Source organism: Mustela putorius, unplaced genomic scaffold (assembly GCF_011764305.1).
Source record: "Mustela putorius furo isolate JIRA1106 unplaced genomic scaffold, ASM1176430v1.1 tig00000905_pilon_pilon_pilon, whole genome shotgun sequence".
Classification (NCBI taxonomy): Eukaryota; Metazoa; Chordata; class Mammalia; order Carnivora; family Mustelidae; genus Mustela; species Mustela putorius.
Window position 1 is genome coordinate 5,497,946 of NW_025421511.1, and position 26,816 is coordinate 5,524,761.

At 55.3% G+C, this 26,816-nt stretch overlaps 1 protein-coding gene across 1 annotated transcript in view; it reads right to left on the minus strand.

Moving 5' to 3' along the window:
* The window catches only part of MYOM2 (myomesin 2), a 73,188-nt gene that overhangs the window by 24,699 nt on the left and 21,673 nt on the right, over window positions 1-26,816 (minus strand). The window contains 15 exon segments of the mRNA XM_004766755.2: window positions 2,239-2,375; window positions 2,905-2,949; window positions 4,970-5,076; window positions 5,157-5,313; window positions 6,277-6,391; window positions 7,431-7,609; window positions 8,709-8,835; window positions 10,357-10,544; window positions 11,981-12,102; window positions 13,384-13,558; window positions 14,309-14,492; window positions 17,369-17,496; window positions 22,159-22,212; window positions 22,868-23,067; window positions 25,166-25,307. Of these exon segments, the coding sequence (XP_004766812.2) occupies window positions 2,239-2,375; window positions 2,905-2,949; window positions 4,970-5,076; window positions 5,157-5,313; window positions 6,277-6,391; window positions 7,431-7,609; window positions 8,709-8,835; window positions 10,357-10,544; window positions 11,981-12,102; window positions 13,384-13,558; window positions 14,309-14,492; window positions 17,369-17,496; window positions 22,159-22,212; window positions 22,868-23,067; window positions 25,166-25,307 (2,060 nt within the window).

Below are 26,816 nucleotides of genomic sequence, written 5' to 3' on the forward strand. Positions count from 1 at the left end.
CCTGGTGCCCGTTCTGCAGCTCCGGGACGCAGGCCCACACGCCCCCAAGGGTCCCCACCTCCTGGCTGGCTCTGGGGGACAATCAGAAATGATCTGTAAAATGCACGCAGGGGAGAAGAGGGTGACCGTGTTCCCAACGATCAACCGTGACACTTCTGGTCCTGCCTGAGCCAATATGACGTTGAGGTTTTAAGAGGCGAGAACCCACCCCCTGGCCTTGTCTTCCAGCAGACACCACCTTCACAGTTAGACTTTCCACTGTGATTTCACATACGTGACGCACACTCTACGGTCATACACTGTGTCTGCATGGGAAACGGAGCCCGGAGCTTGGTCTGTGGGACGCGATGGAGAGACACAAATGCGCGCACACCAGCCTCAGCTCGCTTCCTGAGCGGGCGGTCACCGAGAAACGGTCCCGGTCGCAGGACGCGGCAGCGTGTGTCCTCCGCGCAGACGGGCGGCGGCGGGCGGCAGACAGGTGGGGACAGAAGGGAGACACCGCACGGACAGGTGCTTGCTGGCTCGCGGCTCGCCCCGTCCTTCTGAGCGTTTGCTTCTGACCACGGAGAGCAAATGTCAAACCACTGAGACAAAGCGCTGTCTTACGGTCCAATCCACGAGCACCTCCAGCCCCTGCGGACAGGACCCCAGGAGCCGCCCCCACCGGGTCCGGAAGTAAGAACGTGGGACTCTGAGTCTTCATGATACAGTAGCTCCTCCGGTTTTCTCGGCTACGGCACTGCCGGGTCTGGGCAGGTTTGAGAAATTAATTAGGCTTCTTGCGATTGCTGTTATGCAGCAGGATAGAGTTCAATGATTTTATGGGCACCGTAAATACAGGCCTTGATGTGACTCACACAAAATAACATCAGTCTCCCCCCCGGAAAAGTCACCTGTGGATTGCTAATTAAGCCGGTGAAATAGTGCAGCCCCATCCCAACAGACCAGCCACGCAGCAAAGACGTCCGTGTTTAAAGCCCGCTCTTGCAGCAGGGAGGAACTGTCCATCAGAAGACCTTCTACAAATAAGCACAATTACACTAAATTCTTCTTCATCTCACAGCACGGCCTCTGCTCGAAGAGGGTTTCTCCAAGTCCTCGACCGTACAGCGCGCTCTCCCCGGGACAGAATGCGTGCCGCTGCTTCCCCGCAGCAGGAGGGAAACGCCTGCGTGTCCTCGACAGCCACGGCTGCCTGTTCCCGTTCACGGCCGTCGCCGTCTCTCGGGGTAAGACAACTCACACAATCTCTGTCCTTCCCGTCTGCCCGACACCTGCTCCTCCAACCAAGTAAATCTCACCAAACAGCCGCGGGGACAAAGCCTGGACCAGAGATGAGGGGTCCAGTTCAGCGACACAGTGAGTGGGCCCCTGTGTGGCCCGAGCGATGCCTGCGTGTCAAGCGTCCCGCGGACGTGTGGGCAGCGACAGGGACAAGGCAGGGCGCTGAGCAGGCTGACGACCCCATACACTGAACCCCGAGGGCCACGAGCAGAGGGGGTCAAGGCCCCTCGCTCTCCAGCCAACAGGAAAGGAAGGGCCCACGGAGCAGGTCTTCCCTCAGCTGCAAATGCCAGCAGCTGTGCCGGAATTCGTGGACGAGAAGTACCCAGAGGCGTACTTGGTATTCCACGGCCAGAAAGGGAATATTTACAATAATGGTAGGACTCCTCACACACAATGAAAAGCAGACCCAGGGCAAGAGTGCTTGTGTCGTAGCATTCTAGACATGGTGGGCGGTCCTGCCGCGCTCTGCCCAGATGAGCCACAAAAGAGAGCAGCCTAAAAGGTTAGGGAAGCGTAGGAGCAGATCTCCCCGTGGACGCCTTCCGTGGACGTGCTCGGTGAGCAGGACCCGCCCACAATAGGGTGAGAATGCACAACTTCGAAACCAGGGTCAAGAGTGAGCGGGCCCGTCCGTTAAGGATATCCCGTGCCCCCCACGTCACCTGAACCTTTTCATAGCACCAGGCTCAGCGTCTCTAAAACAAAGTGACCGTTGTTTGGTTCTGGCGGGCCCGGATTTCAGGGACTCTGATCTCTCGTCTAACCCAGACCAGTCTCTAAGCGTGGCAGGACTCAGCCGTCACACGTTCATCTCGCCAACCGGCTGTGCCCCAATTTCTGCAGCTCAAAGGGGGATGAGAACACACCCAGGACCCGACCCGGAGTCACTGACCTCCCGAGGCCCTCCCCCGCCTCCCAAACCCGGGAGTCCCATGTGCATGAGCTCACCTCGCTGTCAGAGACTTCACGGTCGTTAATAATAAACCGGTAGCTGGCGTCTGGTGACAAGTGCTCGGCCTGCAGCCAGAAGCGAACCTGGCCCTTATCAAAAATCTCATAAGCTAATTCTGATTTCAGAGGAATTGCTATGGGAAGAAGAGAAATAGGAAGTCAATAATGCACGAGTCGCTGTCGGAGAAGGGCTGCATGTTGGAGGAAACCATCGAGCCGGTTACTGAGGTTTCTGAGGATGTGAAACCCTGGAGGGTTGAACTGGATCATGAAAACCGGAAAACAAAAACAAGCCGCAGGTCAGCCTGCCGGTGCAGGTAAAGCCCCGTGGGCCGCGTGCTCACCCTCCCGGCTCACTCCACGGACTGCGGCACACGCTCGCCTGCGTGTAACTCCGTAACTGGAGACCCCACCTGACAACTTGCTGGGATTAGGATCAGTGACGCGAAACCCCAAAACTCTCTCTATGCAATAAAATTTCTGCAAGCTGTGCTATCCACTCGTGTTTGCTTCCAGCCAGCAGGTGACACGCGTGGAAGCTGCTCGCGTGAAAGGCAACGGTCGGTTCGCCGACGCGCTCCCCATGAGCTCTGCGCCACAACGAACAGGGCCCTCCCAGCTCGCCATCGGCCTGCAAGCAGGCGGGGTCCCGCGCTTACTTACTGGGGTTCTTGATTTCGTTGCTCAGTGCGATCAAACGTTCGAGCTCTAAAATTGAGAAAGATACGTGCATTGGTTTTCGACCCAGACATGCAGAAGTTCGTAAACAATCACAATCTAACCCCGAGCGGAGATCCGGTACCACCAAGGTTTCACTGCGTAAGAAAGGCTAAGGGGGAGTGAGACGGCAAACAGGGTTTAAACCACCTTCGAACGCTCTCTCCTGAGACCCTCGCCGTGTAACACCCCTGCCGTGAGGGGAGGGGTGGGGGCACGTGAGGCAGAGTTTGGGGACAGTGGGGCTGGGGGCGGGGGCAGGCTTTGCAGGGGGGACTTTCAAGACACCCATTTCCAGACCCTCAAATTCCACACAAACTCCTTCCTAATACCGAGAGTGTGCGGGGGTCTGTGATTGCCCTTCCCTTTGCAAGACATCCCTCAAAATGCTTTGCCCACCCAGGATTTCACTGTGCTGCGTTACTGCCACGAGTTAAAAATAAAAATAAAACGATAAAAATAAATGCTTCGCTCCGGAAAGAGGCCCACGACCAAGCCAAGAAAAACGGAAGGTTCCTCCCCCCTTCCTTCCTTCTTAACTGGAACTTAGAAAAGAGACGGCGGTCACGAAGGCGTGTGTGAACACGCTCACTTGGACTGAGAAATGAGGTCAGACTTTCCCTGACTGGGGGCTTGGCTTGGCTTCCCCGTTAGGTCTAACGGTGGGAACGTCCATAAGTCAAACGAGCGAAATCGGCAGCTCCAAGGTTTTCTCTAAAAGATTTTTTAAAGTCCACCTACGTTTTAAAACATGCTGGAGGTTTTCGTCCTTTGCAACTATTTAAAATTAGAGTGAAAACGTCACCTACAAACTTAAAACTGGTGCAGAGAAACAGAACTCTTTTCAGGATTATTTAAGGATATTTTGAGTTAAAACCAGAAGACCACTGAGTTAGGGTCAGAAATGGCAGCTTACAAGGCGTTTGGAGCAGATTCTGGACCTGCTCGGGCCTGTCTCTGGACACATGCATCCTGAGGACCCTGGGCAGCCGCGTCCACACCGACCCCCGGTCGCCCTCCTGCTGGGTCTCATGGAATCCGCACGAGCTTCCCCGTCTGCCCAGCGTCGGCTCCTGCCCTGCAGCGGCCTGAGCATCAGGACAGGGCCTCCTGGCGTTCGTCCCTGCCTCTCGTCCCTGCCCACGCCTAGTGACCCTCTGAGTCAGGTGTCCGCGGGATCACACTCTCACCTGCCCCCGCCCAACACACCAGCGGGGAACTTTGGGTCGTCCCACCAGGCGCCGGGCCTCCCAGAAGACCCTGTATTTTAACAGGGGACTCTCAGCCCCTAGACAGCTCTAGAGACCTGGAGAACGCCTGACATCTGACCGAGCTATCCCACACGACGGGGCTCCCTCTGCCTCACCGTGAGGCTGACCCTGACTGTGGGCCGGTCCGTCACAAGCACGGGACACAAATCACTACAGTCCCCAGCAGCACCAGCGTCTGCCGCGTGAGCCCCGCTCACTGGCCAGGGATGCAGGTGCGTGAGTCCGCCCGGACAGACCTGCCTGTCCCTGGGCCCCGGCTGTGTCCTGGCTCTTCTTTCTGCCGTCTCCTGCTTGCAAGGGAGCAAGAGATTTTGACTCTGCCGGCTCAATCTTAGTTCACGCACAGAAAACATGTGTTTTTTTCTCTCACCGTCCTGACTCTTCCGTGCTGGAAGGGAAGCAGCCCCCATCCGTGGTCTCACGAGAACCTCGCGGCCGTACTTACCCATCCGCTCCCCTCCGCTTGCCAAGCTACTGAAATGCAGCGCAAACCCACCTTGGGCTCTACGGGGGGCTCTAGAAGCCCCGTCCCCGGCCCGGTGACTTGGGTGCCGGACAGGGCACAAACGCCAGAGCGCTCCTTACACCTCTGAGGGCGCATTCGTCTCTGCGATCGCCCTGCGCCCCGGCCCCCCACGAACAGGCGCCCGTCTCCCAAGCACATCTTCTCCACGCTAGCGTCCGTGTCCCCTGCCGAGCCCCCGAGCCCGCACGCTCCGTCGCCGAGTCCCCGAGGTTACCTTCCTCGTCCAAGGAGAAACTGGAGGACACTCCGTCCGTGTCACTCACGGACACCGAGTAGGTGCCCAGGTCCCCTTTGTCCGGGTTTTTAAAGTACAGCTTCGAACTAGAAGGAAGAACCGCGGGGCAGGTTACGTGTCAGTCAGCGGCCCCGGTGGCCCCCGGGCCGGCCGCGAGGGGACTTACTGGTCTCCCACTGTCTCGACCCGGAACTTCTGGTCATCCACCAGCTCCTCGTAGGCTTTGCACCACGTGAACTGGGACGCGTCCGTCATCTCCGGGCAGTCGAAGCTCAGGTAGATGTTGCCTTCCTCGTCCACGCCGGCACTAATCTCCTTCGTGCCTGCGGAGAGGGCAGGGAGCGCCGTGTCACAGGCACGCGGCCTCCGTCTGGAGGCGACGGCCTGGTCCCCACCGAGCCATCGGCTTCCCCTGCACGGTCCCCTGGACCTGAGTGGGACCCGCGGGAGGGCAGATGCTCCCGGAGCAGGTGGCGGCCGGAGTGGACAGGGTTTTAAGTCGTCATGTCTCCGTCTGTTCCCGTCTCTGCATCCAGTCCCGCCGTAGAGGACATGTCGGCCATAAAGACCCTCCTTCTCCCCGATATCTGACCCCTGGCCACTGGGAGGGCCCCGGGCACCCCCGATATCACGGCACGTGGCCTCCTCCCCTGGGGGGACGGTAGGGGACCTGCTTGTCCCTTCTGACCAGGTGGAGGCCGGCCCCACACGGACCCGTCAGAATCTGTCCCTGAGGAAGCAGAGGCTGGGGAGGACCGTCGGCCTGGGCAGGCACAGATGCTGTCGGTTACGACGGAGGCAGAAGCGCAGAGCGCCAGCGGCAGAGGACGTGAGGTCAGTCCCCAGAGAGGAGCAATGCAGGAGACAACAGGGTCTCAGGGTTCGCGGACCCACCACTCCGTCCCCACGTACCCCGTGAGCTGACCTCACCCTTGGAAGCACTTTCCGCTGACGTCCCTTCCGTGGGCCTTCGCCACCTGCCCCCAGGTTCCCCGTCAAAATCCAGCAGTCACGAGAGACACCATCATCATCTCCGCATGCAGCCTCACTGCTCCAAATGTGGACCCCACCGACTGTGCGAATGGCCTCAGGGGCCGCAGCGTGGCTCGGGGTGCCGGGGCCGTGCAGGGCCGGAGGGCAGCCTGTCCTGTCTGCCGCTCGACACCGTGGACAAGACGGCAGGAGCCAGCTCCCTGCGTCGCGCACACAGACACGCGTACCCATCGCCCACGCCTGGCGGCCCTCAGCCCCCCGCCGTCCTCAGCAGCCACACGGTCGCGTCTCACCCGGTCGGGCCTCCACGAGCACCGGCTCAGACACGTCCGACGGCCTCCCCACCCCGCTGGCGTTCACAGCCCGGACCCTGAAGACATAGGTCTTGCCCTGGTGCAGGTCACAGGCCTGAAAAAGACGGAGCGCCTGTCACACACTAATCGATAAGGGAAAACGACTTCCAGTCTTCACCTTTTACCAAGCACACGCCCCTTTTCGGAAAGAGGGAAGAGCTCGGCACAGTGAGCTGGGAAAGCGGAAGGCGAGACAGACACACTCATTCACAGTCCGACTTGGCAAGAAGAAACAGACTCTCTTCCATGTCGAGAGAGGCTTCCTGTCTCCTCCGCCATCTCAAAGCAGAATTAAAATCCTATACCCCGCCGGCCGCCGAGCGTTCCTAGTCAGCATAACGCTATGGGAGGAAGCATTACTTCAAATGTGATTTGTAACCGGGCCAGAGTTCCCATTGCTCGGACACAGCAGAATTAAGTTGTTCTGTCCTTGCATGTGTGTAGCTTCTGTGAACCGCGATCTGTGCTGATACGTAACATACACATCAGCTATTCCCTCGGTCATTGATTGGGCCAGATCTCTGGAAGCTGATCAGTTCACTCGGTGTGGATCAGAAGCTGATCTGGTCTCGCGGGGTTGGACGGCTGCCCAGAGGATGGAGCCGTGCACACGACTCAGGTGTGGGCTTCCGGTCAGCTGCCGCCGTCTACACCACACCACAGAGCTCACAAGCAAGCGGGCAAAGCCTCTGCAGGAGGGCGGCGGGGACAAAGAGCCAGGACGGGTGGCTGGCCCACCCGAGGACGGGAGTCACAACTGCCCCAGTGAGGGGTCGGCTGTCGACGCTAAGAACAGAACCACTAGGAGGACAGGAGAGAGGAACGTGCACACGCCCTCCTCTCCGACGTCCTACAGCTGCGCGTGCATGTGTGTCTACGCGCGCGACTTCTACAAGCCGTCACGAAGGACACGGGTACAACACAGGCCTGACCACAGACACACAGCGGCCATCGCCCCCGCGGGGACCGTCCACAGCGCCACAAAGGACGGTTTGAGCTGCTTGAGCAGCTGGCCTGGCGGCGTCGAGCCCGTCCAGAAGGGACCAGAGACCCCGTCCCGGGAGGGTGGGGGACACGGGAGGGAACAGCGTCACCTTCAGATAACGGTTGGCGGTGGCTGCCTGGTTCACGGTGCTCCACTCCCCAGCGTCCTCTTCTTTATAGTCCACGAAGTAGCCCGTGATGGGGCCGCTGCCGGAGTACACGGGGGGCTTCCACAGCAGGACCAGGGACGTGTCTCGGACCTCACAGAACGTCAGATCATAGGCAGGACCTGAAAAGGCAGACGTAGTCGGCCGTGTGTGCATGCACCAACCCCGGGCGTCGGCCGCCGCGGGACACATGACTTCATCGGCTCCCAGAGCCCAGGACTCTACGTATCACATCGGCCTTCCTTACGCACGTCCCGGAGAACGTGTGGAGCATGGAGAGGGGACAGTCGGGCCGGCGTCTGGGGACCGCGGCACCTTGGAGTCACCGTGAGTCCCTGTCCGCGCTCAGGACTGGCAGGTGCGGCTCACATAGAGAGCGGGTGCACAGACCAGGGACACGCGTGGCACCCGCACCCCCGCCTGACACACGCCTGCTCCTCGAGCCCAGGCACATCACCGGCTCAGACCCTGGAGCCTTCCACGGGGGCAGCGCGGACTCCCGGGTCCAGCGGCCTCGGCGGCAAAGGGAAAATGCGCAGGGGCTGCGCCTGAACTGCATCAACCACATCAGGGGTTGCTAAGCCCTTTGGGGGAGCCCCAGAAAGTCTCCGGAAGTCGGGAGAGCGCTCCGTCCACTGGCGGTTCTAAGGGGCCCAAATTTGTTCTGTTACACAAGGACACTCCGAAGGAAGGGAGGGAGAAGACACTACTCTCTGCCTACAGAATAGCTTCGACTTCAGTTTTGCTCGAAACAGGAGCATTTTATCCGTCCCGTTTAGGTTGCTGGCAGACAGGAGGTAACCAGTGAAGACCCAGGTTCTGAGAATTGATGAAAACAGACTTAAAACGTGAAGTCCTAATGCAAGCAGATCAGCAACTATCCTACGTTTTTGAACTAGAGGGCCCAGGTCCCCCCGGGTCGGGAGGATGGGGCCTCTCACACTGGAACCGCAGGGTCACACTGTGTCGTCTCACGGCCAGCACCGGCTCCTCCTGCCCGGGTCCGCCTTCCCTGTCCCCTCACGCAACCCGACTGACCACCCCATGCTCGTCACCGCTCAGCCTCTGCCGGGGGACAGGGCCACCTTGTCCGCAGCTGCGCCCCGTGCCCGGCACAGGGCGGGACGCCCTACCATGCGCAGACAGAACGCCCACTAGTTCTGGGGCTCGTGACATCATGACACGGAGGGCATCTCCATGGTCCGGGGTGGGGCTTCTCACCAGGCTCGGGCATGGTCCAGGCTTCACACTTGAAGAGCTCACTGGGGTCCGACGGCTGCCCGATCCCGGCCAGGTTGACGGCGGCGATTTTGAACTCATAGAGTGAGCCTTCTGTCAAGCCCTCCACCTGGGGAGATGCATTTAAATTAACACAGGAAGTGAAAAAACCACGTCACTGTCTGCCTGTTGGAGGAGGACCAACTGCTAGAATGAACTGTGAGGGTAGGGGCTGGGCCAGTAAACTGGACGGTGCCGTCCCAGAGGGCTGTGAATGCAGCCGCCATGCTGTGGTCGCTTAGGGAACCTGACCACCTTGTTTCATTCCTCCCGTCACCGCGCCTACAAGGATGGCACAATGACGCCCTCAGCAGCCCCTCTGAGGCTCACGGAGAGGAAAGCCACAGAGCGTGTGTGGAGTAGCAGGCGTGGGGGCCTGCCCTTAAGCCCATATCCCTTCTGCAGAACCCCCGGCTGGAGCCTGAAGCCAGACTAGCCTAGCTGCGTGATGCCCTACAACCCGTCACCGACCCCCAGCACAGACCGGCGGCCCTCAGGTCGCGCCTGCGGCCACATGAGGGTCTGTGCCCCCAAAAGTACAGGGAAAGCCTTGACCAGAGCCCTCAGCCCTGCCCCACTGCATCCAGGTGACATCGCCTCCTGGAAAAACAGAGCCTCGAGAGCAAGTGTTTGAAGTCAAGCATTCCATTCCTTGCAGGACGGAGCTCACATCCCGGCAGCCCCCGGCATTCTGGAACAAGAAGGCGCTTCTCTCGGGAGTCAGGGCCCTCATCCAGCACAGCTCAGCACGGCGGTGGGGCTGACCGTGCACCCATATCGGTCATGTTGCACGCGCACACGCACCAACACATGCTCATACAGTCACACACACGTGCATACAGGCTCCCACGCACATGTGCACACGCATGTACACAGACTCACGCGTGTATGTGCGTGCGCGTGCACACACACACAGAATCTCTCACACGTGCACAAACAGGCACACGCATGCATGCGTACAGACTCCCACACGTGTGTGCGTGCACATGCACCAACGTGCGCACACACGCACGCACACGCACTCACACACACGTGCCTGTGACCTAAACCACACAACGGAGCAGCGGAAGGCTCAGGGAGGTGGAGAGAAAGCCCGTGGCTGGGGAGGGTTTGCCCCTGGATTTGATCCCTGATATTCCTACTCTAAGTCGATGTTCCTTCTCTCTCTGCCTGGGCAGAACGTGTGCTTGGGCAAGTGACTCGCTCAGAGGCTGTGCACACAAGCCTCTCTGAGCAGAGCCGTGAGGAACAAGCCTGGGCAAGCGTGTTCGGACGGAACACCAGCTAAGCACGGACGCACCAGCCCTGTACAACCACGCGGTGACGGGCTGGGGCCTGGGGCTGCTCCCAGCAGGGACACGACCCCCCACACCACCCGCTTCCTTGCCTCTCCACCTCTCCTGCGTCTCAGAAGAAAATGCTTCCTCGGTCCAATTCTAGACCTTCTCCCACGAGGCTGTGAAGTTTTCTGAACCTGCTTGTGTGTCTGTGTCACATTATTTAACGCCCTTGAACTCTGAGTCACGATTGAAGGACTCTGCCCAGAATGGGAAACCACCCAGCAAAAACCAGTGGGCCCATAAGAACCAACCGTTAAGATCCTCTCTGTGACGGGCGAAGAGTTGACCTCGTGCCAGTTCTTATGGTGAGCCTCGCGCTTGTCTATGTAGTAGCCGAGGATGGGTGCGCCCCCGCTGAATTTGGGCACCTTCCAGCCCAGGGTCATGGAGTGGCCATCACAGTTCAGAAGCGTGACCCCATAAGGGTGCGAAGGGACAGCTGCAAAGACACACAGCAGGAAGGTCACCCCACCCCCACCCTGCCCTCCCTGGGGCCGCTCCTGCTCTGCGGAGGGGCCCCCAAACCTCAACCATCCCTGCATGTTCTCATCTGTTCCTTTAAAGACGGTAACTCGGTCCTCTCTATTCACTGCGATTCCTAAATACCTCCCCCAGGAAATCACACACACACACACACACACACACACACACACACACATCTTCCAATATGTCAATAACACAGGGGCGATCCATTATTCAAATCTGGCCTGGGTGGTTGAAACAAGAGATTTCCCCTCTCCTCTAGGGAAAACCTCCAGGAGGAGCTTTCTTGTGACATCCATGAAGAATTACAGCCGTGCCCCATGACCAGAGACGCTGCACGTTACTGCCCTGCGGTCTTAATTTCCCACATCAGATCGGTTCCGGTGAGTATGAATTCACATGAGTTTGTTTGGAAACGGATCATCTTCTCCAAGGGCCTGAGGGAGGGTGTGCCTCTGTTCCCCAAGCCCTGGCCCCAGCTCCAGGTGACCTGCGTCTGGTCATTCTCTGTTACCCAAGAGACAGGTGACCGGGGAAATACCTGTTCCCACCACAGAATAAAACTGCAGACAACTGCTTTGTCATAAGTAGGAATGATAACATTTGGAAGTCCCTCCTGGGTAAAACGGACAGATCAGAATAATGTCCCTCAAACAAAAGAATGATTTTGTGCTATACTGACCACCTAAGTAGTATCAGGTTGAGCACTGCTTGGTTGTTCCCTAACATGACTTTATGTGTTGTTAGGAGAGAAAGTTGAACTTCTGAAAATGTGATAATAATTTAATCAGAGACAAAAGTAAATAAAGAGCAAAACCTTTCTCTCAGGAATGAAAGGCTATCAGTATGACTCAAAAGAAGTAGCATGTGACATTCATGCCCCAAATGTCCCAGGGCACGTGTTTGCCGTGTAGCCCATTTTGTATGAAATCACCAGGGTGACAATCACAACACTCGTGGCCCCAGGGCCCACCTCTGAAATTAAGTCCCAAATTGTTTTTATTTGACCAAAATCAATTCTAACGATAACCATTTATGAACAAAGCCACAAAGTTCACATCAACATTTGGAATTCTCTGGGATGATAAAAGCTCCTTGAACTAAGACCAGCTGGAAAGGCCACTGATGTTTTTCTAGGTTAGCAGTGACTTCGAAAGAGATGTTCATCCCAACAGCACGCATGTCAAGGTGGGCACACACGTGCAGAGACATGGGACCTGCCATGAAGCCATGTGTCCCCAGTGTGTGCCCTGCTGGCGTTTCACCTCTCCTCCCTCAGCCCCGTGTTTCCAGGACATGCGGCCGGCGGATGAGGACCCTCCCGGGACAGCATGTTATTGCCACCGTGAGCATTTATTCCCGTAGAGCTTACGAAGGCCCTCGGTTACTCACTGAGGGGAGCCTGGACCTTGATGACATCGGACTCCTGCGAGTTCTCGCTTGTGCCGACAGCGTTGACGGCCTTCACCCGGAATATGTACTGCTCGCCGGTCGTCAGGCCGTGCACCACAAACCTGAACAAAACACCCGTCAGGGGCATGACCACGCACCTCAGCCTTTCCCCTTCTCCTTCAGCAGAGTAAAAATTATGGGAATACTACAAAATTTTTTTTCACTGGGACTAAAAGGAACTTGAGTAGTTTGAGTTCTTTATATATGTATGCTATATATCCACTTCCCATTTCAATTCTAGTTAATGGATGCAAATCAACACCCAGGGTCAGCAAGGAAGGCCATGATGCCTGGTTACACCAGGGACAGGAGCAGCACAGGTCTGAGGGTGCAGGAAGCAACACCCACGGATACTCTCTGTGGGTCACTGTCTCTGTGAGACAGTCGCCCCAGCTGCAGAATGGGACCACAGAACCCACCTCCCAGCATCACTACAAGCATCAAGTGGAACCCGTACAGGAGGAGCTCAGCAGAGGCCAGCACCCCATCCACATGAGAAAGTCTGCTCCCCTCTTAGAGCCTGCAGACCTTTAGTGACCATTTACAAAACTTCATCTGGAGAATGCTGCTTTTAGGTTTTTGTCCTGAGATCTCTTTCTGAGTCTGCTGCCTGTGGATTTGAAATATCTAACCATACTGTTCTCAGTGACGTCTCTCCCTTCCTAGCCATGGCTTTTCCCAAGTTTCGTTTGTTTGTTTTTAAGTAAATTAAAAAGGGAAAGATGGCTGAGCCATTGGCAATAACCCATCCACAGTGGAGAATCTGATTGCTGCCTCTACGTACCTGAGAAGCATACCCTGGAGAGCACCTACTAAAGTCAGACGTCCTGCACATTCAGACTCCTGCAGGAGTGGGGGGTAAACGCATGCCGGTGGCAAGGATGCTCCTCTCCGCCCAGCACGAGCTGACGTCCCCCACCACTGCCCCGCATAAGAGAGGGGACAGTCCCCCGCTTTGTCTCCATCAGTGGCTGGAGCAGACGACTCTCATTCATGCAAAGCCATTTTAAAAAGTTCAAAAACTCAATATGGAAAAATAAAACACCTCAGGAGTCCTGGCTGCTGTTTTAACTTTCCTGTTGGAAGGTAAGCCTTAACTGCTAATAACTCCAGAAGGACCAAGGTTCTAGAGTTCTCTCATCAACACGCTAACCATTTCAGCCCCGTGCTCTCTACCCACTCATTGGCTTTCAAGTCCTGGCCCCTCACGAGCGGGAAAGAAAACAGACACCCGTGGAGGAGCTTCACGGTCGCGTCTGCCGGCGTTCGCGCTACTCTGAGGGCCGCATGGCTCCCAGCTGGAGTGCGGCCCTTCCCATACAGTGGGTCTGGGGCTCCCGCACCTGTTGTAGCCAATGGGCTTGTGATTGCACGGCTCCCACACATTGGACCCCACCACACAGCAGTCCACGTAATAGCCCAGCAGGTCCTCCTCGTGCTTTGGCCTGTCCCACTGCACCACAACCGACGTCTTTGTGTTCCGCGATGCCAGCACCCGGCCCGGGGCAGAAGGGACCGCTGTACAGAGGAGGTAGAGTGAAGAACAGTGTCTCAGTTCCAGAAGCTGTACCCAACAGCCTCAAGCCCTTTGTCCACAGGGAAGGGCTCCCCAACATTGGACGAGGAGGGACGAGCAGCAGAAGTGGGCAGGGGCCTGCCACCCGGGGCACCCAGGAGTTGCTGGACTGTCCTCTGTGTCTTCCCAAGTCCCACCTGACTCACATGGAAAGAAAGGACAATCACTCGGTGTCCTGTACCCGCCCCCAGAATCATTAAATAGCACCTTCTTGTGACACATATGTTTTAGCTAACAGGATAGTGACAACTTTAAGAAAATAAGACATACTTCCATCAGACTGGCCGGAATCTGTAAGGGGATTTAAAACCCACTCGTGATCTGACCCTGGATGTTCTCCACGGGGCGATTCCAAATTTCTGTAATTCCCTCCAGCATCTCCAGGGCGGGAAATTCAAGCCACATGGACAAGCAACTCCAGTGTGTTCAAGGTTCTCCAAAAAGTGGCCAATGCCTAAAAATATTTCTAACCCATTTGTTAGTTCCATAAAAATAAGATGGAACTTTGGAGAAATGCTGAGTAGCCATCAACACAGCAGAGAGACATCCATCCCTTGTCAACTGAGACCTCAAGGCATTTTGGCTCATATGCAACATTAGCTGTCTTTTTCAACACAACAGAAGGGCATCTGGTGTCCCTTACTCAGGGCCTGTCCCAAGCCTTGGCCGCTTACCAGCACGGCCGTACTCACCAATCACATCCTGAGCCTGGATGGGCACGGTGATCTCCGACGGGTCGCTCAGGCCATGCTTATTGGCTGACAAAACCCGGAACACATACTGCTTCCCATCAGCGAGGTCAAACACGGCGTACCGAGGGGACCTGACGGCCGTCTGCGCGTTGACCCTCTGCCAGGTCCCACTCCCAACCACGGACTGCAAAGGGACACAGGATTTACAAGAGGAAGCTAGAGCTCCCCAAAGGTGTGCCGAAGGCATGTTCTGCTCTAGCTGGCCAAATTAATCTCCAGGGATGTCCGGGCAGTGAAGCCCATCCCCGGCCATCAATAACTCTTCTCTGAATTTTATGAAAAAGGAAACCAGTTGGAAAAGCAGATGAAAAATTACCCAAAGCTGGAAACACCAGTAAAAATTTTACGTGACAACAAATAAACTAAAAAAACTTAGGGGAATTAATCCATAGGTTGCAGTTTTAGTAAAGTAGAATGAACTATAAGGGATTAAGGATAATTTGGGGTATTAATAAAATCCCATCATACTCAGCTGGTCTCATTTCAATTTAAAATTTTCACTATTTTAGGGGCACCTGGGTGGCCCCATCAGTTAAGCCTCTGACCCTCAATTTCAGCTCAGGTCATGATCTCGGGGCTTGTGTCAGGCTCTGTGCTGGGTGTGGAGATGCTGGAGATATTCCCCTCCCCCAGCGCTTCTCCCACTGAAATAAATGAATAGTTGTTTTGAAATACTAATAAATACATAGAATAAAGTGTTCACTATTTTGCAGCTATCGTTGTAGTATTCAGGTAACAGCAATCTGTATAACGGGCTGTACTAGCACAGGACACGTCATGATTCCTTCCTGTGCTTGAAGACGCAGTCGCTGGGGTTAGCTGGAAAAGGTCCCACCAGATGAGGGCAAGTACAGCATGAAGCTAAAGGTCACCCAGGAGAGAAACTGTACCTATGACATATCACGTATATAAAAGACGATAGAGAAAAAGACCACAAGTATGTGTATCCCGGGTTGTGAAGGGGAGGGGTGTGGCGGGGCGGGCTCACTGGGCGATGGACACTGGGATGGCTCAGGACCCACAGACCTGCCCTCTGAAACCAGTAATACATTCCATGTTAACTAACTGGACTTAAATCTTACAAAAGTCCTGTGTGTGCAAGCAAGTTTCAGTAGCCACGCAAGGAAAAAAGTCGCTTTTGAGTGTCCGGAAAAAATGTGTGATGACCACTGCAAACCACGGAAGTATGGGTGATTCTCGTTTTATTCCCCAAAGGTCTCTGCACCTTTGCTGCAGCGTTAATTTTCCTCATCCGGGTTGCATCACTGATAATTACTGGAAAAGCCTCCGTGCCATGTTTCGCTCCCCTCTTCCCCGCGGGACCTAACCCCTCCGTGAGGGACCCTGAGCAGTGACAGCAGGTGCCCGCGGCCCCGGGGACTGCCGCCAGGACTGGGAAGTCGCCCCAAACGACCCCGCTTCTCCAAGTCAGGGCCGCGCTTGCAGCGTTCTGCTGTTGCAGCAGAAGCGAGCCAGGCTCTCGGAGCTGACCCAGGACGTCCCGAGCTCTCCGTCGGGGGGACACGCCGCTGGGCCCCTCGGGGAAGGGGAGCCTCATGCGGAGGGTGGCGGACGGGGAGGCAGCGGGGGACTATCAGGGGCTTCCTGTCGGGCTTCCAGCAGCCCCAGCGAGGCGCGGGGGGCACAGTGGGGTCAGGAGCTGCTGATGAGACGCGCAGGCGGGAGGACGGGGCGCAGGTCCGGGCCGGCGGGGACCCACGCGGGGACACCTCCAACCGCAGGTGCGACGCACCGCCGACCCGGCCGCAAGCAGAACTCTCCGGGCGATGACCCCCGGCCTCGGCTGGCAGACAGCAGGCGGGGAGGCGTCCGGGAGCCCCGCGGGGACACAGAACGTCCAGCGACCCCGCACGGGGCCTTACGGGGCGGGACTCACAGCGGGGGCTGCCGGGCGGACCACCGGCTCCGGGATGCGCCAGGACTTCCAGGGCGTCCACGCTGCGCGGCAGGTCCCACCCGCTCACCCCGGCCCCGCGCGAAGCGGAGATGGAGGGAAGCTCCTGGGCTCCTTCTGGGCCCTGGGAGGAGCTACGGCACCCAAAGAGCGCCCTGGACGGGCTGCGGTGGACGGACCCGGGAGCGGACGGTGACACAGCGAGACGCGGCCGAACCGGCCGGCACCGGCCCCCCCACTCCGCGGCTCCGCTCCGGGCTCGCCTGGGCTCGCCCGCGGCTCGCTGCCTGCTGGGACCGCCGAGCACCCCGGGGCCGCGCCCGCCGCTTCCCCTCCTCCAGCCGCACGCGTGGTCCGTGACTCCCCACGGCGGGCAGCCCGTGGCCGAGCCGAGCCGGAGGAGCCCCAGCGGGTCTGCAGGGAGGACGGGGTCCCGGGCCTGGAGCAACAGGACGGACTGAAGCAGCGGGGCCCGAGCGCGCAGTGCGGACGTCACTGTGCTCTCGCTGCCTGGGCGTGTGCACGCGCGTGTGTGCGTGCCTGTGTGCACGCGCGTGTGTGCCTGTGCGTGTGTGCCTGTGCCTGTGTGCACGCGCGTGTGTGTCTGTGCGTGTGTGCACGCGCGTGTGTGCCTCTATCCAGGGGTCCGGCTAGTCCTCAAACCACCCATGCGATGGCCGCAGCCTCCGGAGCGAAGCCTGTGCAGCACCGCCACCACGTGGCCACATGGCTTATTACAGCCATCTGCCCTGCTCCCCGGGTCTCACGGGGTCCTCCAAATCTGCGAGCTAGAACGTGTCCGCAGGAAAGAACTTAGCGAGCCCCGTTCTGGTAGGGGCGCCAGAGCCGGAGACATGAAGTGACCCACTTGTTCCCACGAAGGCTGCAAAGCCAGGACCCGGACCTTATCCGCCGATGCTCATATGCAGGGCCGGGGCTCACCGTGCCCTCAGGTCCCCAGTAAGGAACAGCGGTCGAGTCTGCGGTGACTGACCTCACGGTTGCTCCTCTCTAAAACCCACGGAGTAGCACAGCGTGAAATCCCCCAGAGAGCTGCTGTGTCAGGACACGCGACCACAGAATACCTTCTCGATGAAATACATCAGCGGCTCCTTGCCACGGGGAGCAGGTGGGTCCCAGCTGAGGACGACATATGTTCTGCTGATTTCTGAGGCATGCACGTTGGTGGGAGGCCCTGGGATCTGAACATCGCCTGCAGGAGAGACAAACTCGGTTAGCACTGGATGAAGCCCAGGTCACCCCATTCGCTGGGGCCCGTCGTGGGAGCGTCGCCCCTTGGGTGTGCTTCCAGGTGCTAGGGACAGGCACGGCCGAGCTGTCCTTTGCCTCACTTCTATTTTGGGATCTAGAGCCAACTGTTGTTCCCAGCCAAGTAGAACGCACTGATGACGATCACCTCATTACTTTTGTTGCTAACATGAGCCAGTCCATTTAAAAAAAAAATAATAATCTGATCCAAAAATCTTCCAGAGTTTCAGCTGGAAGGGGAGGAAGAAGGTTCACCCAGAAAAACAGGGCATTTGACCAGGACTGGAGCTCTTGCTGAGCTGGGACTCTGTGCAGAGAAGGTTCGAGCGGTCTGTGTCCTGCATTTCAGAGCCTTGTGGAATGAGATAATCCTTCCTCCGCCGGCCTCTCCGGTTACGCTCCTCATACGCCCTCCCAGCGTTGCAACCGTGGGTCAGCCTCCAGAGCACACGTTTCTCCCTCCCTAGGTGGATCTGTGCCACGTTCCCAAGCACAGTAACCTACACCTATACGTTTGAAATTCTGGAGTGACAACCATCAGCCCTTTGCAAATAACTAGGAGGGAACATGTGCAAGCAGAGGGGTCTGCTCTACTTCTCTCATGGTGCACATCGTGTTTTAATATGACTTAAGGGGTCAGGGCGTCACGTTTGGAGAGGAGAACTTTTCCTACGAGGTGGAGGTTTTCCAGACCCACAGTCCCTGTCATTGCAATACAAAATATTACGAGCTTCCAATTAGATTAGCACATGATTAAAAAGGTTTGAACGTCCCTAGGACATCTCAGCCCTTCTCAATATCCAGCTGCTCCCTGAGGACTGTGCCGCGGGCACAGCATTGAACAAGCCCATGGAGACAACACAAACAAGCCTGGTTTTATTTCCCAGGAGTCCCGTTACAGAGCATAACCCGTTTCACAGGTCCCACAGGCACGGAAACCCAGCGTGGCTTAATCTAGGAGCGTTCTGGCAAGCGGGTCAGGTTTCAAACAAGGAGTCAGACTGTCTCCAGGGAAATGCCAGTGAGGGCTAATGGGGTGGGGCCTCCGGACACCCAACAGGCCTACACTGGCCCCAAGGGCTGTGTCCACACCTACAGAGATGCGAGAGAGGAGAGGCAGGAAATTGTTCTAGGACGATGCATGGTGAGTCCCCAGGGCTGAATCTGATTTCCTTCCAAGGTGCCAGAGGGCTTGAGAAGCAGATCCGGGGACCCGAGGGAAGCTAGGCGGGTAGCAAGCGCGGTGAGAACAGGCGCCTGAGCGCAAAGCTGCCTTCCAGATCTGAGCAACTTGCTGTTTCCAGACCCAGCCCGGATTCCAGGCCTAGAGCACGAGAATAAGAAGCCTTTCATTTGCGCTGGGGAAGGAGGAAGAGTCAGCTTTTGTCAGCAGGGAGCCCCCAGTTGGACTCAGGGACTCGAAGCCTGGAGCCTGTCAGGATTGCCCTGGGCCGCGCAGCAGCAGGAGGCCTGGAGACGCACAGATGACCCCAACCACGGACAGAAGAGGCGAGGACTCAGAGGGCCCCAGGGGGCAAGGAGAGGCCAGGGACACAAGCTGATCTCCGCTACCCAGCCCCCAACAGAGAGGAGAAGGCGGACAGACAAGCAAATGAAAGCAGAGAGGGTGCCCTGCAGGGGGACAGTCGGGTGAGCGTCCAGCTGTTGGTTTGGGCTCGGGTCGTAATCTCAGGGTCATGAGATTGAGCCCCAGGTCGGGCTCCGTGCTCGGCCTGGCATCTGCTCAAGGTTCTCTCCTTCCTCTGCCCCTCCCCTCACGCGTATAAATAAATCGGAAGGAAAGAGGAAGGAGAAGAAGAAGGAAGGAAGGAAGGAAGGAAGCCACCATGAGAGGCAGCTCCAAATATGTCACCTGGGAGACGCTCCCCGTGGACCCGGTGCCTCTGAGTGACGGGTGCTGCCCGAAACTCTGCTTCGGGAATCTCTGGACCTCTCTGGACCCCGCTCTCTCAAGCCACATCCATATGGGGTGAAGATGGAGCTCAGAAAGCCGCAAGCTTTCCCTGGGATCCCCGGGCTGTGGAGGGGCAGGACAGGGACCCAGGCCTCCATCCCCCAGTTACAGATCCTGCCTTTTGTCCTGCCCACCCAAAGACACCACAACAGGCTGCCAGAAGATTTTTCTCTGAGTCACAAAAACACAAACTGTCTTGGGAATGTTCAGGCTGCCCAGGATGACAGAGCTCAGGAGAAAGCGCGCTGTACCTTCTACACGGCTGCCTCTGCCAGCCCCCAGCCCCGGACACCCGGACGTGGAACTAACTAGCAGAGGGAAACGGGGCTGGCCGAGCGCTGCAGAAGCCTGCTCTGGCCAGCCCCACAGCAGAGTGCGCATTTCTCAAGGGACCAACGCAAGAACGGCTGCGAGAGTCGGATGATGTTCAGAGAAGAGCCCTGACGGTAATTAAAACCCTTGAGGAGGACATAAAGATTAAACTGGTTGGAAAAAGTGAGCAAAAATAAGTAAATAAAATAGCAGAGGGGTGATTTTTTTTTTTCTAGCCAACAAAGGAGTGTTCCTCTCCCTTAAAATGAACAGCATTTATCAGTCCTTTTCTAACACAAAAAGAAGCAGATGGGCCTCCACGAAGAAAAAAGGTGAGTGATGGGAAGAAATTCCTAACAACAGGTGCCTGAACACAGAAATGGGTTGCTTGAAAGCATCTGGAAATCCCTTTTCTCTAAAGACTTTTTTTTTTAATTAGAGAAAGCATTTGTTGTTTAAAGTGAGTAAAGTAAACTCATGAACTTCGCAGACCCTAAAGCAGGTCACAGAGCTGACCCTAGTTCCCAGGTCTGCATCAGATGGTGGGGACCACCCCTTTGCGGCGTGCAGAGCCTTCCCAGAGAGCGGGAGCCCCGGGAGGCTCAGTGTCGCAGCCAGACAGCCTTCCAGCTGAGGGTCCCTGCCTCTGCCTCGAATGACCAGCTACAGGCTGAGCCCCAGGAATGTTACCCACAAATGAACAGGATACAGCCGAGTTTGAGAAGGAATCAAACAAAATGAAGTTACAGGTTCCAGGCAGCCAGAAAAGCTGCCTTCTCACGGAAAAGAAATGTAAGGAGAAAGATGGCAAATGGCATCAGTGAGTCTGTCCTGGCTAGAAAGATCTACTGCGTCTGGGAAACCAAACTTCCATTCTATCGATCAGACAGCTAAGTGTGTTACGATGCGTTAGCTCTGGCTTTGGCACTTTGTAGCTGGGATTTACCCCCAGCGCATCCCTGTCTGTACATGGAGAGAGAGCTCTGCTCCCCAGAAGGGCACGGTTCCTGCTCTCACCTTTACATAATGCAGATTTTGCCTCCTCCTGGAAGGTAGTTTTGTTTGAATGCCTACACGCGCCCGTAGGAGACCTCGGGTGGTTCCCTCCACCCCGATCCCACGGGCCTGCTGGAGGTGACGAACAGAACTCCCCTTCCTGCTCTCGTGTTGAAAATGCACATTCATGCAGGTGGGTCTGCATGGGAACATGGCTTCCTCTGCAAGCAGGAGCCAGACTTTACACTTTCCAATACCTACACTTCAATCCTTTATTTAGAAGTCATAGGAAGTCAACCTTTCCTGGATTATTTTTCTTTTGTGGTTTATTTACTGGGCACCTTCCCCAACTTCTGAGTATACCTGGAAGTGGGGGTCTTAACTAAGACTTTAAATGTCACTGAGGAGTGTCCCTCTGGGATTTAGGTGTTCTTCTGGAGATACTCGAGAAAAGCCATTATAGGTGCAGAAGATCCAATGTCTGGAGACCATCTGGGGGCAAACATGAAAATCAGCTAATGAACTCCTAGGTCTGTAGCTCTTTGGGGAAAGAGCATTGGGACCGCAGCAGTTTTATTTTTTTTATTTACAAATATATATATGTACACACACATATATATATTTTTTAGATTGCAGCAATTTTTTAAAAGAGAGCTTCAAAGTGCATCTCCTGAGGCACTAGCTCCAAATTCATGTTTCTTCATTTGTAACCTGTTTGTTGTCCTCTACGAACTCTAATTATAAGTCTGCTTAAAATCTCTGGATTTCTGACTAATAATGCCAGGCTCCCCTCCCTAATAAATTGATCCTCCAGGCTATCTCTGAAAGGAATAGCAAAGAGAAGTGTTCAGAAAATCCAATATAAATGAGGGAAATGTGAATTTTCAGGCCAGGGATACTGACAGGAAGAATACCGTCCATTTCGACTAAAATACTAAAGATAAAAATTTTTGTTTAAAAAGAAAAACTGAAATAGTCCTCTAGTCATGGCGGCTGAGAGAAAGGGCCCAGCCTCAGCCAGTGACAAAGACTCGGGTTCCGTTTGATCTTCTCTGCACGGCCCCAAGAGGACCCAGGACCGGCCTGGAAGCCGTGAAGCCGCCCCGGAGGACCCCGGATCCTATCCTTGCTCTCCGCCCAGCTCGTCCCCGTCTTCTAACTTCCACAGGCCACGCGCTTGCAGACTTGACCTACGGCTGCGGTGCTGACACGCAGGCTCTACCCAGCCCCTGGGCGCTGGCTGTCCATCGCTCTGGTCTCTAGCCACCGTCCTGACTCCCTAGGGCACGGACAGTGGGGCCGCAGTGCTCAAGGGCCACTCACCTTCGAGGTCATCCTGGTAGATGACGATTTCTTTATCCCCTTCCAAATGGACCGCTGCAGAGAGAAAAGTAGATGCTGAATTTGGCGTCCAAAGGTTTCATCAAGAAAGCCCCAGCTTCCCTAACTCGGCGCGAGATCCAAATCCGCCCCGTGTTATGTGTATTATGACCACAACACACCCCCAACTCGGAGGGACTCAGATGCTACTTGGAGCAGTCTGCATACCCAGTGCTTCTCAGACCTTTGCACTGGGCTCGAAAGACCACGCGGGCAAGGGAAATGTAGGGGCTGACTTCACACCGCATTTAAGGGTCCAAGCCCTGTTGGGCATCTGCGTCACATGAAATTACCATTCGAAAATAAAGTGGCTTAGTTTCAAAGCCTTCCGAGTCTTATCAAATGTGTTGAAATTACATCTTCGATGGACCAAGAAAACTCTAGTTCTCAGCCAGTCTGACTGGATCCCAGTGAAGAGCACTGGGAAGGCGGCGTGGTTGGTGTCGGAGATTATGCCGGCCTGGCCACACCCTCTCCTAAAGCGACACCCGTGGACATATGGACACTGTAAAATGTCCCCGAACCACGCTCGGTCCTCAAAGACATTCTTAAAACTCATGCACAGCTGAGCGTAGAAAAGAAAGAACAAATCCCATAAAAATGGCCCCAAGATTCCAAGACACCTCTGGGGCTTGAAATCTGCACAACCTACCTTGTAACCTCTTGAGGTCAATAGGGTCAAGGGCAGCCACGGCCTCGGACACTCTGGAAGGCCTGCTGATGCCCGCGCTGTTGACTGCCCTCACGCGGAAAATGTACGACCTTCCTTCAAAGAGCCCGGTCACGGGGTATTTGCAGATTTTCACAGGGGCGTCATTGCACTGAACCCAATTGTCAGTTCCCACTTCACATCTTGAAATCAAAACGAGGGGACAACCACAAATACATGAGCCGAATAAATACACACGGGTCTGTGTGTGCATTACACCCGCATTCCAGCTCTAACCGGAAATACATGACATTGTAGAAGTCAAAGCACTACAGCACTAGATTTACATAAGCAGCAGTACGAGCAGTCTTCAAAAGACAGAGCCATTTAGGGTATGTAAAGTATATCTATTTCCTTATATAGAAGCCTTATAATTTGTAGCCTGAAGACCCATTCTAGCCTTCAACCACATTTAGGCCAAATCTCCTCCACAAGTCACGTGAGATGTTTCCTTGACAGTCCTTTTTCCAACTTACACAGCAGAATCAGCAGTGCCCTAAGCTCCCCCTGCAGGCCCGACGCAGCGCATGGAACGAAAGGGCCCTTAGCGCCGGTCCCCCACACGCGCCCCGCGGTATGAGAGCCTGGGCACTGAAATCTGTCCAGAAGGCAGGCTCAGTCTGTCCCAGTGCCGAAGATCCTTCCAGCATCTCACATGGCTTTTTTTTTTTTTTAAGATTTTATTTATTTATTTGACAGACAGAGATCACAAGTAGGCAGAGAGGCAGGCAGAGAGAGAGAAGGAAGCAGGCTCCCCGCTGAGCAGAGAGCCCGATGCGGGACTCGATCCCAGGACCCTGAGATCATGACCTGAGCTGAAGACAGCGGCTTAACCCACTGAGCCACCTAGGCGCCCCTCACATGGCTTTTGAAAACATGAAGTCCTGACCAGACACGTGGACATGCAGAGAGTAGCTTGCATTTTTCACAGGCTGAGAAATTTCAGCACCAAAACCCCACGTCAAATCCCCAGGAGAACACAGCAAGGTCAGAAAAGTCATCTTTTGGAGCTATTTCAAGCCAGGGCTGTACATTTGTTTTAGAGAGAACCAAATCTCTTTCTCCTAATGATCCAGAATTTTAATGCAAGTTCTGTGACCCACAGGTGCTAACCTGTTACAGCCAGAACACGGTCCAAACTGAGTCTGGCAGGGGAGCCCCTCAGCTAACCCCCAAGGTGGCCGCTGTGGGGTCCTCCGACCAGAAGGTTCTGTTGGGTTCGTCCCTGTTAATGACGGAGGGAGGGACGTGGGTCCCTACGTAAGAAGGGCCATGAAAGTGTTTCTGCCAAATGGCTGAAAAAATGTTCAAATATCACAGCAAATCACTCTATTTTGTTTTTCTTGGTTTTAATTCAAGGTAAACCCTACCCAATGCACTCCACAAATCTGACCTTAGCATTTCCAAATACTAACCCAATAGGGAATGCTTTACCCAAACAAGTAGCTCTGTTGGTGCGGAAAAGGGAACTTAACCAACCAAAAAGCAATCAGACTTGAATGGCTTTTCTGAAACAAACATCTTATTTTACTGTGTGTTATACATATAACATCTTAAATTCCTCCCCAGAACGATTGTGTTACTTCTGAATTCATTGCTTTTTACTGTAATTTCTCTTGGTGATTGAAGTGTGTAATTGGGGCCTAAATTGTGTGTCCAATAAATTCACCAGCTCTGCTTGGTTTCCTTCCCGGCCCCTGAGCTCCACACCCAGTCAAGGAACTTGATGTTCACAGTTAAGTGATTAGCTCCAAAGTAAATTCCAATATTTTAGACATTGAAATATCAGTATTTTTATTTCTTGGAGGCAAGAAGAAAACCCAGTTTAATGAAGAGGAAGAAAGGGACCTGGGTACAAACGGGCCGGCGACCTTCCCAGCTACGTTTCTGTGCCTGTTTTCTCCTTCTCTAGAGGGAGAAGCAGGACTAAACTCTTCAGAGAACCCAGAACTGGGGCTTCGTGTGTCTAGAAAAGTTGGGGGTGGATTGAATACAGGGTGTTGAACAGGCAAATAATTACGACACTCAGAAATCTACTTACCCTAACCCCACGGTGTTCCAACTGCTCAGTCATGGCCGCTCAGTAACCAGAGAGAGGGACCTGATCCCACCAAATCCCCCATGACAAGAACAGTGCCATGAACTTGAGCTTAGAGAACTCTCCAAAGATGTCGTCTGGGCCAACCTTAGCTTCAGCTTCAGGAGCGTCTCCAGCCCTGGAGGAAGGCAGCAGGCACTCACCGATCAATGAAATAGCCGATGACCGGGCTCTCGGTGGTGGTGTTGGGCGGCTTCCAACTCACGATGACATAATCGCGGTTTGCGTCGTGGCACTGCAGGTCCATGGGCGCGCCCGGAGCCCCAGTGACCAGCGGGTCAGCGTCTGCAGTGGTGGGAGTGGAGAAGAGGCACATGGTTGGGATGCTGGAAAGCCTGTTGCCCACTTCTTCAAACTCAGACTTGCATCTCCCCGATTCGAGTCCACTCGACCTGCTCCTCGTGTCTCAATGACTTGACTATTTGTTTGACTGATGGCTTGTTGACAAGAAATATAAACCTATTTATGAGTTCTCAAAGTCAAAAACATTCTGTCGTCTAGAAAATACTGAAGTCCATGATTTTTCATAATTTATTCTGAAATGGAAGGTCCCCTTCTCTGGAGGGAGGGTTGTCACATAATGTCACGCCAAAAACTGACCAAAGAAATGAAACTGAGAAGGTGGCCTTTTCAACACTTGGGAACTATTACCTTAGACGCTTCTGTCTTTCCAAGTCCTCACAAGATGGAGGACTTAAGCTTTTTCTTTTCCGCAAACAGTGAACAAACGTTGGGTCCGTACAGCACTTTCATGACCGTTGGTGAGCACGCCTCGGGTACATCTGGTTTTCAGACGTTCTTACAGGGGCCCCAAAGGCCAGCAGCGCTGGTCCCAAAGGGCACACACACCGTTAACTTCTTATCTGCAGTCTGTACTGCCTGGGTGGCCGTGAACACTGTGTACTGTCTTGTTCGATTTTCCTCAACATATTAAAACTAAGGATTCCTTGACGTTGAGCCAAATGTATTCTTTTGATATCAGAATCCTCAAAAAGTAATCAGGACAGTGAAACTCCCTCATACATGCATTATTTTCTTCCTGCTGTGGGTGCTGAGTAAGCCAGGCGAGCTCAGCTATGTGGTACTTAGTGCCTTTTTATGGGGCGAAACATCTTGCCAGAAGGCCAGCACAGAGAGTGGAAGGTGCGCTTTAATGCCAGCCCAATACAGGGTCTAAAACCCCAGCCCAGCAAGTTTACGTTGTCTCGGGCGGGTGGGGAGGGCGAGTGGATTTGTTTTCTATGATTCCTTTTTTTTTTTTTATAATATTCCCTGATGATCAGCCCCTCTTTCATGCTCTGACCCGACAGTTGTGATTCGGAAACAGTGACATGCTGGTGGGGCTGTTCCAGGCCCCGGAAGCTGGAGGGGAGGGACAGTGAGCAAGGCCGGGCAGGCCGTCAGAGTGCCGGAGGCCAGCCCCGGGCTCGGGACGGCTGAGCCCTCCAACTAGGACCAAGGGTTCTGGGATCCTCAGGGTGGCTCAGCTGGCCCGGGGAGGAGGGTCCCTAAGCCAGAGACCGCAGGGGGCCTGGGAATAGAGGCAGGGCGGAGCTCCAGCAGGTGCCCAGAAGGGCCCGGGGGCTGGGAATGTGCACGAGAAGCCGCCGGCTTCAGGCCCAGACAGCTGGCCCCCAGCTGCCCCACCCTGGAGAAGTGCCCTCTGAGCCCCTCGTCTGCACTGGAGACAGATAATCACGGCACCGGCTTATGAGGTCAGTGTCAGGGTTTCAGGTTATACACACACGCGCGCGAGTAGGTGTTTCTGCGTGTGCACAGACACACGTGTGTGGA